Consider the following 13,067-nt stretch of genomic DNA (forward strand, 5'->3'; position numbering starts at 1 on the left):
AGGTATAAACTCCAGAGAGAAAAATATAATTTTACCCCTTTACAAAGCATTAGTAAGACCTCATCTGATATATGCAGTTCAGTTTTAGGCACCAGTTCACAAAAAGGATATTGGGAACTGGAGAAAGTAAAGAGAAGAGCAACCAAACTGATAGGAGGCATGGAGGAGCTCAGCTATGAGGAAAGATTAGAGGAACTGAATTTATTCTTTCTTGAGAAGAGGAGATTAAGGGGGATATGATCAACATGTATAAATACATAAGTGGTCCATACAGTGAACTTAGGGGTTGATTTACTAAAGGCAAATAGACTGTGCACTTTGCAAAAGTGCAGTTGCACTCTACAAGTGCAGTTGCTCCAGAGCTAAGTAAATGAAGTAAAGTTTCACTTTACAAAGAATACCCAATCACATGCAAGGAAAATTAAATAATAGCATTTTTGCTTGCACATGATTGGATGATGAAAATCAGCAGAGCTTCTGCTCATTTACTAAGCTCTGGAGAAACTGCTCTTGCAGAGTGCAACTATCCTTTGCAAAGTGCACAGTTTATTTGCCTTTAGTAAATTAACCCCAAAGCCTCAGCAAAGGCCTGGTCGTGCTTGCTAAAGTGCTTGCCAACTGCCTGAATAAGATTCTCCATCGACTGGTCCACAAAGATCAGGTGGGTTTCGTGTCACTCAGGCAGCTGATAATATCTGCTGCACAATCCTTTTGGCTCACACTGTACGCCAGCGATCCCAACAACTAATGCTGCTTCCCTTGGACATTTAGAAAGCGTTCAATACACACTCTTGGTCTTATCTCTGGGCGACCATAAACCATAGGCGTCTGGGTGACTTTTTTGGGATGGATTGCCACATTATATTCAAAGCCCTTGGCCTTAGTAAAATACTTAAGCCCCATCTTTGCCAATCTCCCATGGCACTCCCCCAAGGCTGCACCTTGTCACCTCCCTTGTTTATAAAAGCCTTGGAATCCCTAGCAGCCCAATAATGACTAAGTCCTAATGACCAGGGGATTGAACTAGTTGGTGTCCATCATAAGCTAGCGATGTTTGTGGATGATATGTTGCTGGATATCATGTCCCCTCTTCCTAATTTACTTTCCCTTCTAGATGGTTTTGCTTCCCTCTCAGGCCTCTGTGTTAACCAGGACAAATAATGCGCCCTAAAAATCTCCCTAACAGAGGCCACTTTCCCATCTATACAGGCTCAGTTTTATTTACAATGGTCCTCCTCTATCCCTTACTTAAGAATCACCCTAACTCCATCTTACCAATCTCTGTATGTAGCCAACTTTCCCCCTCTTATTAAGACACTAACTGTTTACCCGATACATCTAAGTCCCTTGTATCTTGAATAGAATGCATCCATGCAGTCCAAATGACTCTTCTCCCAAATTTCCTGTACCCCTTTAGACACCTACCTTGGTACCCCCCACACATCCTGCATTCCTTAAAACACCTCATTGTCAAGTTCATCTGGGGCCTGACCAAGCCAAGACTGAATAGGTACTTTACTTGCTATACAAACAAAGGAACAAGGGAGGGCTAGGAGCTAACATTACTTACTACTACAAAGCAGCCTAGATAGCTCCCATGGTTCAAGTATTTTCTGGTAAAGCCGCTCCCATCAGGACCTTTCTTGATGTGTTAGAAAAAGTCCCCATTCCACTCTCATCCCTACCATGGCTCCCCCCTCAGTTAAGCCCCATGCCTTAAAACCCAGTTTTGGCTCATACCCTCACCATCTGAGACTCAATAAAATACTCAGCTTATCCTATTTCCCCGCATCTCCCTCTTCTGGAGATATTTAAACATCCCTTATTCCCCTCGGGCTTGACAAACCCTCAGAGCTACCTTTGTTGGTGCAACGCAGGCCTCACAATGTTTCACTCTTTACTGACCACTCAGGACATCCATTCTTTCTAACAACTTAAGTATGCCTATGATATGCTGGATGATATGTGTGAGTTCAATGCCTCATGGCCCCCTGAAGACTGGAGCAAAATGTGGGAGGCACTATTTCGATCTTTGGAGAATGTGCTAGACCTTGAGAATTAATTCAAAGTAATGTCTAGGTGGTACTATATCCCAGCAAAAATTGCAGGTGTCTTCCCACATACCCTCCCTCATGCTTTCGGGGGTGTTTGGACCTAGCTGACATGAAACAAATATGGTGGACATGCCCTAAAATCAAATGCCTATGGATATGGAGACGATCCTAAAAGCCTGGAAATCGCCAGTTCTCAGTTTTGAAGAGGTTAGGCACCAGGTACACAATACTTTAGTAAACGAAAAATGTACGGCAATCCTAAACTACACGCACAATAAATTCCTAAGCACTGGCAGCCTTGGCTACACCAGTTCCCATCTATGCAGCCACCTACACGCTTTTTAGATATGTGATCTAATGTAACAAATAGAATACAATGGCACTGGGCTCCCGGGACAAATATACATCCTCCTCCCCCTCTTCCATTGTTCCCTTCCTTTTTTGCTCTTACCTTTCCCTTAGCTGGCTGAGATACCACCTCCGTTTCACAAATATCCCTTTCTTCATGTACCACATGGGCAGCATGTTGTATATGGTACTACGCATGACTCATGATACACCATAATAATTCAATGCCCTTTCCTGAGCTCTAGATAGGCTTCTCTTTTGAAGGGATATCTGCACATCACAATGTCCGATAAAGCTCTAGAATTCTATTATTTCTTTTTTATGAATGCTTGGACTTGGTTGTAATATGATCACTTCAAAACTGGTATTTTTCATCCAATTTTCTAATCGTGTGTACTAGGCGTTAGTCTAAACAAAGAGGGAAAATAAATGATTGTAATGTATGCATGCGTGTCTTTATGTATGTAAACGCATCTATTTTAGCGATCATTACGCAGGAACTTTTTTCCCAGAAAACACACGTAACATCAGTAACATTGTGAATGAAGCCTAAATGTCACCTTCCTCAAATATACCAAAAGTTTGATTTTTCAAAGTTGTCAACAGGTATGTCCATTGCTATCCTAATGCTGAGCTAAAACCATATAGGAATGAAATGCAACTGTTGGCTAAATTCCCACGTCTTTCATTTTTTTTTTATTCTGGCAATTCAAGGAAAAATCATAATACAGTGTGAATATCAAAGCCAAATACATGAATGATTGTATCATCCATTGATGAGGTGCACGCAGCGATCACTGGGATCAGGGTGCACTTCTCCTAGTCGCCGCTAGAGACAGGGCGCTGTCCACAAGGGGAGGTGCTGAAAGCAGAAATCACAGGAGCGGACATCTTTCCAAGCAGAAGACGGACAGCGGAGAGCCGCGGCGGGGAGACGAGGCTGGAGGAAGGCTGGAGGAGGAGGACAGGCTGGAGGAGGACAGGCTGGAGGAGGACAGGCTGCCATCATGGTGAAGAGGAAGAGTTCAGAGGGCCAGGAACAGGAGAGACTCCGAGGAATCCCACTGCCCATCCAGATCTTCCTGTGGAGGCAGACTAGGTACATGACAGCTTCTCATTCAACCACACAGCATCGTCATATCTCATAGAGATGTCCTTATTTCCAGATCATCCATACTGATCCTACCCATCACACTCACCATCCTACATCATTGTCCAAACTGTATATATATATATATATATATATATATATATGTATATATATATATATATATATATATATATATATATATATATATATATATATATATATATATATATAAATAAATATATATATATATATATATATATATATATATATATATATATATATATATATATGAGCCTCCTTGTCTCATATAGATGTCACTATTTCCAGCTCATCCTACTGATCACAATCACCATTTCTAAGTGATACATGATTGTTTATATATATATATATATATATATATATATATATATATATATATATATATATATATATATATATATATATGTGTGTGTTCCTCTTGGATGATTGTCTAATTTCATAGAGATGTCACATCATCCACACTGACCCTACTCATCACAGTCACCATCTCTAAGTCATAGATGATTGTATAAGCAGTATATATATATATATATATATATATATATATATATAGTTTCTATATCATCCAGTGATCATAATCTCTCCTTCATATACCTTCCATTTCTGTGTAACTAAGCTGTCCCTCCAGCCATTAAAATCTAAACACACATTTTTTTTGATGATTTTTTTTTTAACCATAACCACCAGATTATTATTTTTATTTCATTGTTACATTACAGTATTAATTGCTTCCGGCACATCTACTAATTGATTTTTTGGCAGACTTGCCCAGGCAGTATAGGTGCATGTATATACCACTGTAAAATGCACTGTATAGTGTCGTGTTGTAGCAGAGACTATATAGATGCAGAGATAGATAACTATATGTTGACAATGGTTTCTAGTTGTGATCAGGGTGACCTGTCACTTCTGCTACAACTGGACACACAAGCAGGGAGCAGGAATAGTGCAGCACAGATTAAAAGCATGATTCGTGTATATTTAATGAGTGTGGCAGAGCAATAGCACTGTTCAGTTCCAGCAGCCACCACGGCTTTCATGTACTAGAGAAAATACCCAACAAGTGGTAAATGGAATGAAGCAGAAATGGGAGTGTTGTATAGAGGAGGAACAGTCATGGCCATATGACAGATGATGGATTGCCTAGAGCAAGGGACAGGGCAGGCTGTCACTGAGAGCAAGGCCAGTGCATCTCCTCATTGGTAGTGAATTTCTTAATGATGACCAAGCCCAGCACGCTAAGGATACATTGGGGTTGATTTACTAAAAGCAAATGGCTGTTCACTTTGCAAGGGGATTTTTCCTTAGCTTAGTGAGTGCAGTAAAGCTCTGTTAGCTGATATGACCATCATGTGCAGCAAAATTTTTTTTTTTATATATATATATTTTTCCTGCATGTGATTGTGTTTCCTATGCAAAATGTATTTTCACCACATTCACTAAGCTAAGAGAAATTCCCTTGTAAAGTGAACAGCCTATTTGCCTTTAGTAAATCAGCCCCATTGTGTGAAAGAGCAATGAAAAGGGATCACAATTAAGTATAATGAGGTTGATTTACTAAAGGAAAATAGACAGTTCACTGAGCAAGGGAAGGGAATTTCTCTCATGACACGCTCCTTCAGTCTTACTCTGCCTCCTCTGTGTTTCTGCAATGTTAAACAGGAGGATGCACACAAATAACATTAGGCTGTTTATTTCTATGTGGTTACTGGAGAAGATATCATTCATGTGTTCAAAAATATCAACTCCTTATATACCAGGTTCATTTTAAAGCTAAGTTTAGTAATTTTTTGGGATATAGCACAAAACACATTAGTTGCATGAAATGGTGTGTATCCCATGTTCTGCGGGCTGTTGCTTCTTATAAAATGTCTTCCTAGGTGCCCGTTCACACCACAAAAATGTCCTCCCGATCCGTTCAAGATGCACTTCTGCATGCGCATTTGTAACACATTTTTATAGCGCTCCGGTGCATTTTTGTTGCGGTACTAGGCCTAGGTTACTAAGGGTTCAACTATAGGGGTGTCATGAGGGTCTTAGCAAGTGTTAGCACAGAAGGGGGAGTTAATGGGTGTCAGATATACCGTCTATTCTTGAGCGGCATTAGTGGAGGCAAAGTCAAGCCATAGTTTCCACACTTTGTCAAATTTAGCAGTACACCCACGGGAGTGATATGTGGCTTTATATAATGGTATTGTAGAATTGACCAGGGCTTTCTGAGAGTTCAGAGAGGGCGCATCTGATTGTTTCCATTTTAGTAATATTGCTTTACGGGCGTAAAAGAGCAGAAGTCCTATGAGGGTCTTAGTTGCTGTGTGGTGTGCTAAAGAGCCCACCAGGCCCAGCAAGCAGACCGGTACAGTCAGCGGGATTGGGATTGTTAACAGCGAGGCAATAAATTGCGTCACCTCTACCCAGAAAGAGTGCACTTTGGGACAGGACCACAACATATGACAGAAACCGGCCTCTAGGTTACCAGATTTCCAACAGCTAGGATAGGCCCCAGGATAAATTTTGTTCAGCCGTTGCGGCGTTAATTGAATTAAATGGTACTTAACTGCCACTAATTGGAGAAAAGGATATTCCCACATATCCTCCCAGTCCTCTGTGTCTAGTTCAGGGAACTCCATTTAGCTTGGAGAGTTTCAAGCCCAAAATGCATTGATGGTAGTAGTGCCTTATATATGGTGGATAGGGGTTTTAGCAGCTCATCATTCCGGAGGAGGGATTCTAGAGTGTAGTGAAGGAGTAATGGTGGTTGAGATTCAAATTGGGAAGAGAAGGCATGTCTAAGCTGTAGATATCTAAAGAAGTAACAATTGGGTAAGTCATGGTTCTGTTTGAGAGTGTTAAAGGGAAGGATAGCCCCATCTTTACAAATGCAATTATTTTAGTAACTGCTAAATACCTTTCTCAGCAGCAGTATACAGCAGTCTTGTGACATCTATCAGTGTCTGGTTAAAGCTTGTAGGAGGAGTTTTCATTCTATTCTGACTGTCCTATGAGGCAGCATGACCCCTGACCCTCTGTGTGGACAGTGCTGATTGGCCCTGTGCTGATCACATGCCCTCTCCCAAGAAAAAAATAACTCTCTAGAAATACACACCAAACTATACATGTGCAGCTTGTCTCCTAACTCCTGTACTATCAGGATATGGTTTGGGGGCAGTAAAAGAAGGGGAGGATCAGAGAAGACAGGATCAAACAGCCTTTTTACACAATGCAGAGGATTAACCCCTGAGGTCCCACAGTCAGTATAACAAGCATGCTATTCTGCATATACAGACTGATTTTAACTTTGTGGGTTTAGTAACACTTTGATTCTGCATAAAACATTTAACAGGGATAATTTTATGAGGGCATGTTTAGGGGCGGAATTAGGGGTGGGGCAGGATAGGGGTTGGGTGGGGTAACTGGTGGTGAGTAACTCTTAAGGCCTGGCTAGTAGCTCCGGGCTTGAAATTTTGAGCCCTGCAAAGAGTATCAGTTGTTTACGCCTATGTGTACATCATATGATTGCAATATATTTTCTCCACAGTAAATGATCACCAATTACGTATCATACATTAAAAGCAAATAAAATCCAAGGTGATGGATGACCACCAGGCGTAATCGAAGCCCTGTGAATCACTGGGTTCAGCTAGGCTTGTTGCAGCACAGGAGCTACCAAAAAAAAAGGATCACAGATACTGTATATCATGTAATGATAAAGGTTGGAAGAGGGGAGGAGACCAGTTTAAACTGCTTTTGGGCAGTGGGGTAAAGTCTGGCGAGGCGCCTAAAACACAATATTGGCTGCAAAGACTTTAAAAACCTTTGGCATGCAAAACATGTCATGTATATATTTTTTTTAACTCTGCCTAATTTACTGCAGATGAACTGCATTCCACTGCAATTATTGTCGAAAGTGTCACGTGTATTCTTACTTGAATCCTGCTGTTCCTTGTGTATTTTTTCCAGATCTGTGCAGTAATCCAGTATGAAACGTTGTCTTTATGCAGGAGCTTCCTGTAATAAAGACCAGTCAATGCTGCTGTCTCTCTTTGTGTAGTGTTACTGGTCTGGTATCCGCCTTCTCCTTTACTTTTATGCAGGCAGCCTGTAGTGGGAGGACCTACTGGGTCCTTCCCACAGCTCTGCTCTCTGTAAAGACTATGGGGTTTATTTACTAGATGCAAATCCACTTTGCACTACAAGTGCATTGCAAATGCACTTGGAAGTGCAGTCGCTGTAGATCTGAGGGGGACATGCAAGGAAAATAAAAAACAGCATTTTTGCTTTGTACATGATTGGATGATAAAATCAGCAGAGCTTCCCCTCATTTCAGATCTTCCGCTAAGATCTAAAGCGACTGGACTTCCCAGTGCATTTGCAGTGCACTTGTAGTGCAAAGTGGATTTGGATCTAGTAAATCAACCCCCTATGTGTAGTACAGTAGTGATGTCACCACTATGTTTACAAGGTAATATCCAGATTTTTAAAGGTATTTGGCATTACACAAAGAGCATTTATATCCTTTGTGGCTATTGAGGATTATATTAAAATGCCTAAAGTATATATGAACCAATCAATTTTGTTGTTGCAGTGCATTTCTGAGACCCAAGCTTGGCAAGCAGTATGAAGCATCTTGTGTGGTAGGTATTATAAATGTTTTTCTCTGAGGAGTGGTGTTTACTTATTATTAATGTTATTTCATATGGGTTCACACATGTCTGGTCCGAATTGTATGTCTGTTTTCACTTGCGAATAAAAAAAGCATTTGTTAAGCGGTTCAGGTGCATTTTTGATGCGACTCTGATGTGAATTTGCAAGGCTCAGGACTGGATTTTTGTCACAGCTGCAGTTTCAGTGCTGGCCAAGACATAGTAGATAAAGGGTGTCAACTCCTGTTGTAGGAGAGCAATCTGTGCTGAAATCCTGAGCCGAATCCTAAACTGAATTCTGGGCTGAACCCTGAACACATGTGCGATTCAGAAATGTTCCAATAGAACGCAATGAGCCTGGACTTAGCACCTGAACCGCACCACAGAGCTCAGAAAACACACAGGAGACTTTTTAAATTCTCACTTTAGATGCACCGCATATATGTGAACAGCTTCAAACAAAATCAATGTTATTTCACATGTCATGCAAATTGAATGCGGTTCCAAACGCCTTCAATTCGCATAGATGTGAACCAAGCCTAAGCCTCTTCAGTCTGCACAGGAGGTTGCCATATACTTTGAATGTGCCATGAAAAGCAGACTAATCCTGCAGGATCTCAAAAACCACAAAACTTTTTGTTAGAAGATCAAAATCAAGCCTTACAGCAATCATCACAGGTTGCATTGATGTGTTTAGCACATCTGTTCTTGCTCATAAGGCTTGATTGGACCATTTTTCTTTGCATGGTTCAAGTATATAGCAGCTTGGCAAGGGCTGTGGTCTCGGAATGTTAAAGGATAATTTTTTTTAAAACAAACATGTCATACTTACTTCCTCTGTGCAGATGGTTTTGCACAGAGGGGCTCCGATCCTCCTCTTCTGGGGTCCCTCAGCGGCGCTCCTGTTCTCGAGTGCCCTGTTGGAGAGTCGCTCTCCCTCAGGCACTCGTGCGGGCGCACTCCTGTGTCCTGCTGCTGCGTCTGTTGACACAGACAGCAGGACTCGGCCCCGTCCCTGGGTCCCGCGTCATTGGATTTGATTGACAGCAGCGGGAGCCAATAGCTGCGCTGCTATCAGACTATCTAATCAGGACCCGAGACACCTGCTGGAGCTGGTGTGCTCGTCCCCATTGCTGGAAAGACCAGGTTCAGGTAAATAAAAGGGGGGCTCTGGGGGGCTGCTGCAGCACAGGAGGTTTTTCACCTTAATGCATAGAATATAACCCCTTTAAGACAGGAGGCAGGATACAACCCCTTTAAGACAGGAGACAGGAGGCAGCAGTTTTCTGAGGGCCAATTCACACCACAATTTCGGTGTTCCAGATGGGTTTCTGCATTTTTGATGCATACTTAATGCATTTTTTTATGCATTCCAGTGCGTTTTTCCCCTCTTCATTTTTTCTTCATCTCAATTGAGGACAATTGAGGACACATGCATTCCGGTGCATTTTTGATGTATTTTGCTGTGCTCCTTACAGAAAAAATGCAACATGTGCTACTTTTGTTGACTGCATTGGAACTCACTGCACTGGTGTGAACAAGGGCCATTGGAATTCATGTTAAACACTGTTCATACATTTTTGATGCAGAATAAAAATGCACTGGATTGCATCTGGTGTGAACCAGCCCTGAATGTCTGCACTGGAAGTTCTTGAGTCTGTAGACAAATGCCAGCTTTGAAGAGTACAGCGGATAGCAGTATTATGATTGGGGGACTTACAAGTTTTCTCATAAGTGGTAAGATTGTAGGAATGAGTAAACCAATTCATACTGTAGATCTTACATTTTGTAAATACTCCTAAAATAAAGGTACATTTTACATTTATGCATTAAAGATTGTAAAGCCTTCAGTTACAGACCTGTGTATGATTAACCCCAATGCCGATATCTACTGTTTGTGTGTAACATTATATTAATTTTAGGTATCACTGGCCCATATGCTGTTTTGAATGCTAAAAAAAATGAACATGGTTTTACACATTTAGTACGTAAGCATGTAGAACAAAGTTATTGGGGTCAAAAAAGTCGCAAAAAATAACCCCATATTTCCTGACCACCAACTTTAGCCTAGCTGTATGGCTGACTCTAAAATTGTAGAGGACTATTTATAAAAGATGTGCTGTGTGAATGTCTCAGCAGAAACAAGACATAGCTTAGATATAGCTTAGAGTAGCTCTCCCCCATTTTGTCTGTTTTCCTATGTTGGCATTGCATACCTCCCAACATTTTGAGATGGGAATGAGGGACACCTACTTGCAAACGTATGTAGGCATAGGTCACGCCCCCTGACATACCCCCTTAAAGAAGAATTAACCCAAAAAAAGGATAATGAAATCCACAAGGACTTTTTTTTTTGCCACTCATATTCCTTTATACTGGCTTTTAACATTTACAAATGTAGCAATTTATGAATTAGATAAAAGGTTTAGCGCTAGGGAACACTTTTTGAAAGATAAAAAGTGCATTTCATATACAGCTATATGGATCAGACCAGAATGAGGGACAAATGAGGAGGAATGAGGGACATTGCTCCAAATCAGGGACAGTCCCTCGAAATCAGGGACAGTTGGGAACTATGGCATTGTGTCCACTGTAGCATTTGCATTGGCAGAGCAGAGAAGGGCTGGCCATAAGAGGGATTACTTGGATGCTGTTGGCCAGCTTAAACATGTATTGCAGTATAGGTGAACTAAAAATCCCTGTTTTTTGCAAAGTTTGATAGAAAGGGTATATAGCAGTGTGCAGAGGGTTATCCAGAATTTCTAATGTCTCAGCATTCCTACAGCCATTGTGAATAATCCCTGTAATGTGTCTAATATGTGTGAAATGTTAAATAAACTATATGACCCCCCCACTCTACCACCTGTGAGTGTTAGAAAATGTGTATAACAAATATGTATGCCTAGAGCTACACCCCCCATATTTTTGTAAATATTTTATTATCTCTTTTCATGTGACAACCCTGAAGAAATGACACTTTGCTACAATGTAAAGTAGTGAGTGTACAGCTTGTATAACAGTATAAATTTGCTGTCCCATCAAAATAACTCAACACACATTCATTAATGTCTAAACCACTGGCAACAAAAGTGAGTACACCCCTAAGTGAAAATGTCCAAATTGGGCCCAATGTGTCAATATTTTGTGTGGCCACCATTATATTCCAGCACTGCCTTAATCCTCTTGGGCATGGAGTTCACCAGAGCTTCACAGGTTGCCACTGGAGTCCTCTTCCACTCCTCCATGACGACATCACAGAGGTGGATGTTGGAGACCTTGCGCTCCTCCACCTTCCGTTTGAGGATGCCCCACAGATGCTCAATAGGGTTTAGGTCTGGAGACATGCTTGGCCAGTCCATCCCCTTTACCCTAAGCTTCTTTAGCAAGGCAGTGGTTGTCTTGGAGGTGTGTTTGGGGTCATTATCATGTTGGAATACTGCCCTGGGGCCCAGACTCTGAAGGGAGAGGATCATGCTCTCAGTATGTCACAGTACATGTTGGCATTCATGGTTCCCTCAATGAACTGTAGCTCCCTAGTGCCGGCAGCACTCTTGCAGCCCCACACTATGACACTCCCATCACCATGCTTGACTGTAGGCAAGACACACTTGTCTTTGTACTCCTCACCTGGTTGCCATCACACACGTTTGACAAAATAAGTCTATCTTGGCCTCATCAGACCACAGGACATGGTTCCAGTAATCTATGTCCTTAGTCTGCTTGTCTTCAGCAAACTGTTTGCTGGCTTTCTTGTGCATTATCTTTAGAAGAAGCTTCCTTCTGGGACGACAGCCATGCAGACCAATTTGATGCAGTGTGCGGCGTATGGTCTAAGCACTGACAGGTGACCCCCATCCCTTTAACCTCTGCAGCAATGCTGGCAGCACTCATATGTCTATTTCCCAAAGACAACCTCTGGATATGACACTAAGCATGTGCATTCAACTTCTTTGGTCGACCATGGCAAGGCCTGTTCTGAGTGGAACCTGTCCTGTTAAACCGCTGTATAGTCTTGGGCTACTGTGCTGCAGCTCAGTTTTAGGGTCTTGGCAATCTTCTTATTGCCTATGCCATCTTTATGTAGAGCAACAATTCTTTTTTTCAGATCCTCAGAGAGTTCTTTGCCATGAAGTGCCATGTTGAACTTCCAGTGACCAGTATGAGAGAGTGAGATCGATAACATCAAATTTAACACACCTGCTCCCCATTCCCACCTGAGACCTTGTAACACTAACGAGTCGCATGACCCTGGGGAGGGAAAATGGCTAATTCGGCCCAATTTGGACATTTTCACTTAGGGGTTTATTCACTTTTGATGCCAGCGCTTTAGACATTAATGTGTTGAGTTATTTTGAAGGGACAGAAAACTCACTACTTTACATTGTAGCAAAGTATCATTTCTTCAGTGTTGTCACATGAAAAGATATAATAAAATATTTACAAAAATATGAGGGGGTGTACTCACTTTTGTGAGATACTGTATATACAAAATTTTAAAAATAGCAAAGCAGTCTAACAAAGCAAAAAAAAAAAGTGCAGGGAAAAAGTGCACTTAGCAATGAGCAAACACACAGATACCACCTATAAAAATTTACACATGGATAATATGTTAAATTTATGTTTACATAAATTAGATTAATATATTGTGCAGAACATTTATAAGAAAAAACTCCATAGCGTAAAACCAGTCAATATTTTTATTTTGAAAAGGTAAAAAAGACACTTACAGTCTTCAAAATAGTCAAAAGCATCTCTCAAAGAAAGTCCAGCATGGATGCAACATCAACATTGAGAATTAAGAAATAAGCGTTGAGAATAAAGTAATACATCATCCATGCTTTGCAGGGAGCAGAAACAGATTGTTCCCTTTGTACAGAGCTCTGTGCAGAGCCC

At 41.2% G+C, this 13,067-nt stretch overlaps 1 protein-coding gene across 27 annotated transcripts in view; it reads left to right on the forward strand.

Moving 5' to 3' along the window:
- Window positions 1–3,253: 3,253 nt before the first annotated feature.
- Window positions 3,254–13,067, forward strand: part of UNC80 (unc-80 homolog, NALCN channel complex subunit) — a 288,619-nt gene continuing 278,805 nt past the window's right edge. For all 27 annotated transcript variants that reach the window (XM_073633516.1, XM_073633519.1, XM_073633525.1 and 24 more), the window contains exons 1-2: window positions 3,254–3,501; window positions 8,117–8,165. In XM_073633516.1, the coding sequence (XP_073489617.1) occupies window positions 3,410–3,501; window positions 8,117–8,165 (141 nt within the window). In that variant the 5' untranslated portion in view covers window positions 3,254–3,409. The remainder of the gene's footprint in view (window positions 3,502–8,116; window positions 8,166–13,067) is intronic.

This window comes from Aquarana catesbeiana, linkage group LG06, assembly GCF_042186555.1.
Source record: "Aquarana catesbeiana isolate 2022-GZ linkage group LG06, ASM4218655v1, whole genome shotgun sequence".
Classification (NCBI taxonomy): domain Eukaryota; kingdom Metazoa; phylum Chordata; class Amphibia; order Anura; family Ranidae; genus Aquarana; species Aquarana catesbeiana.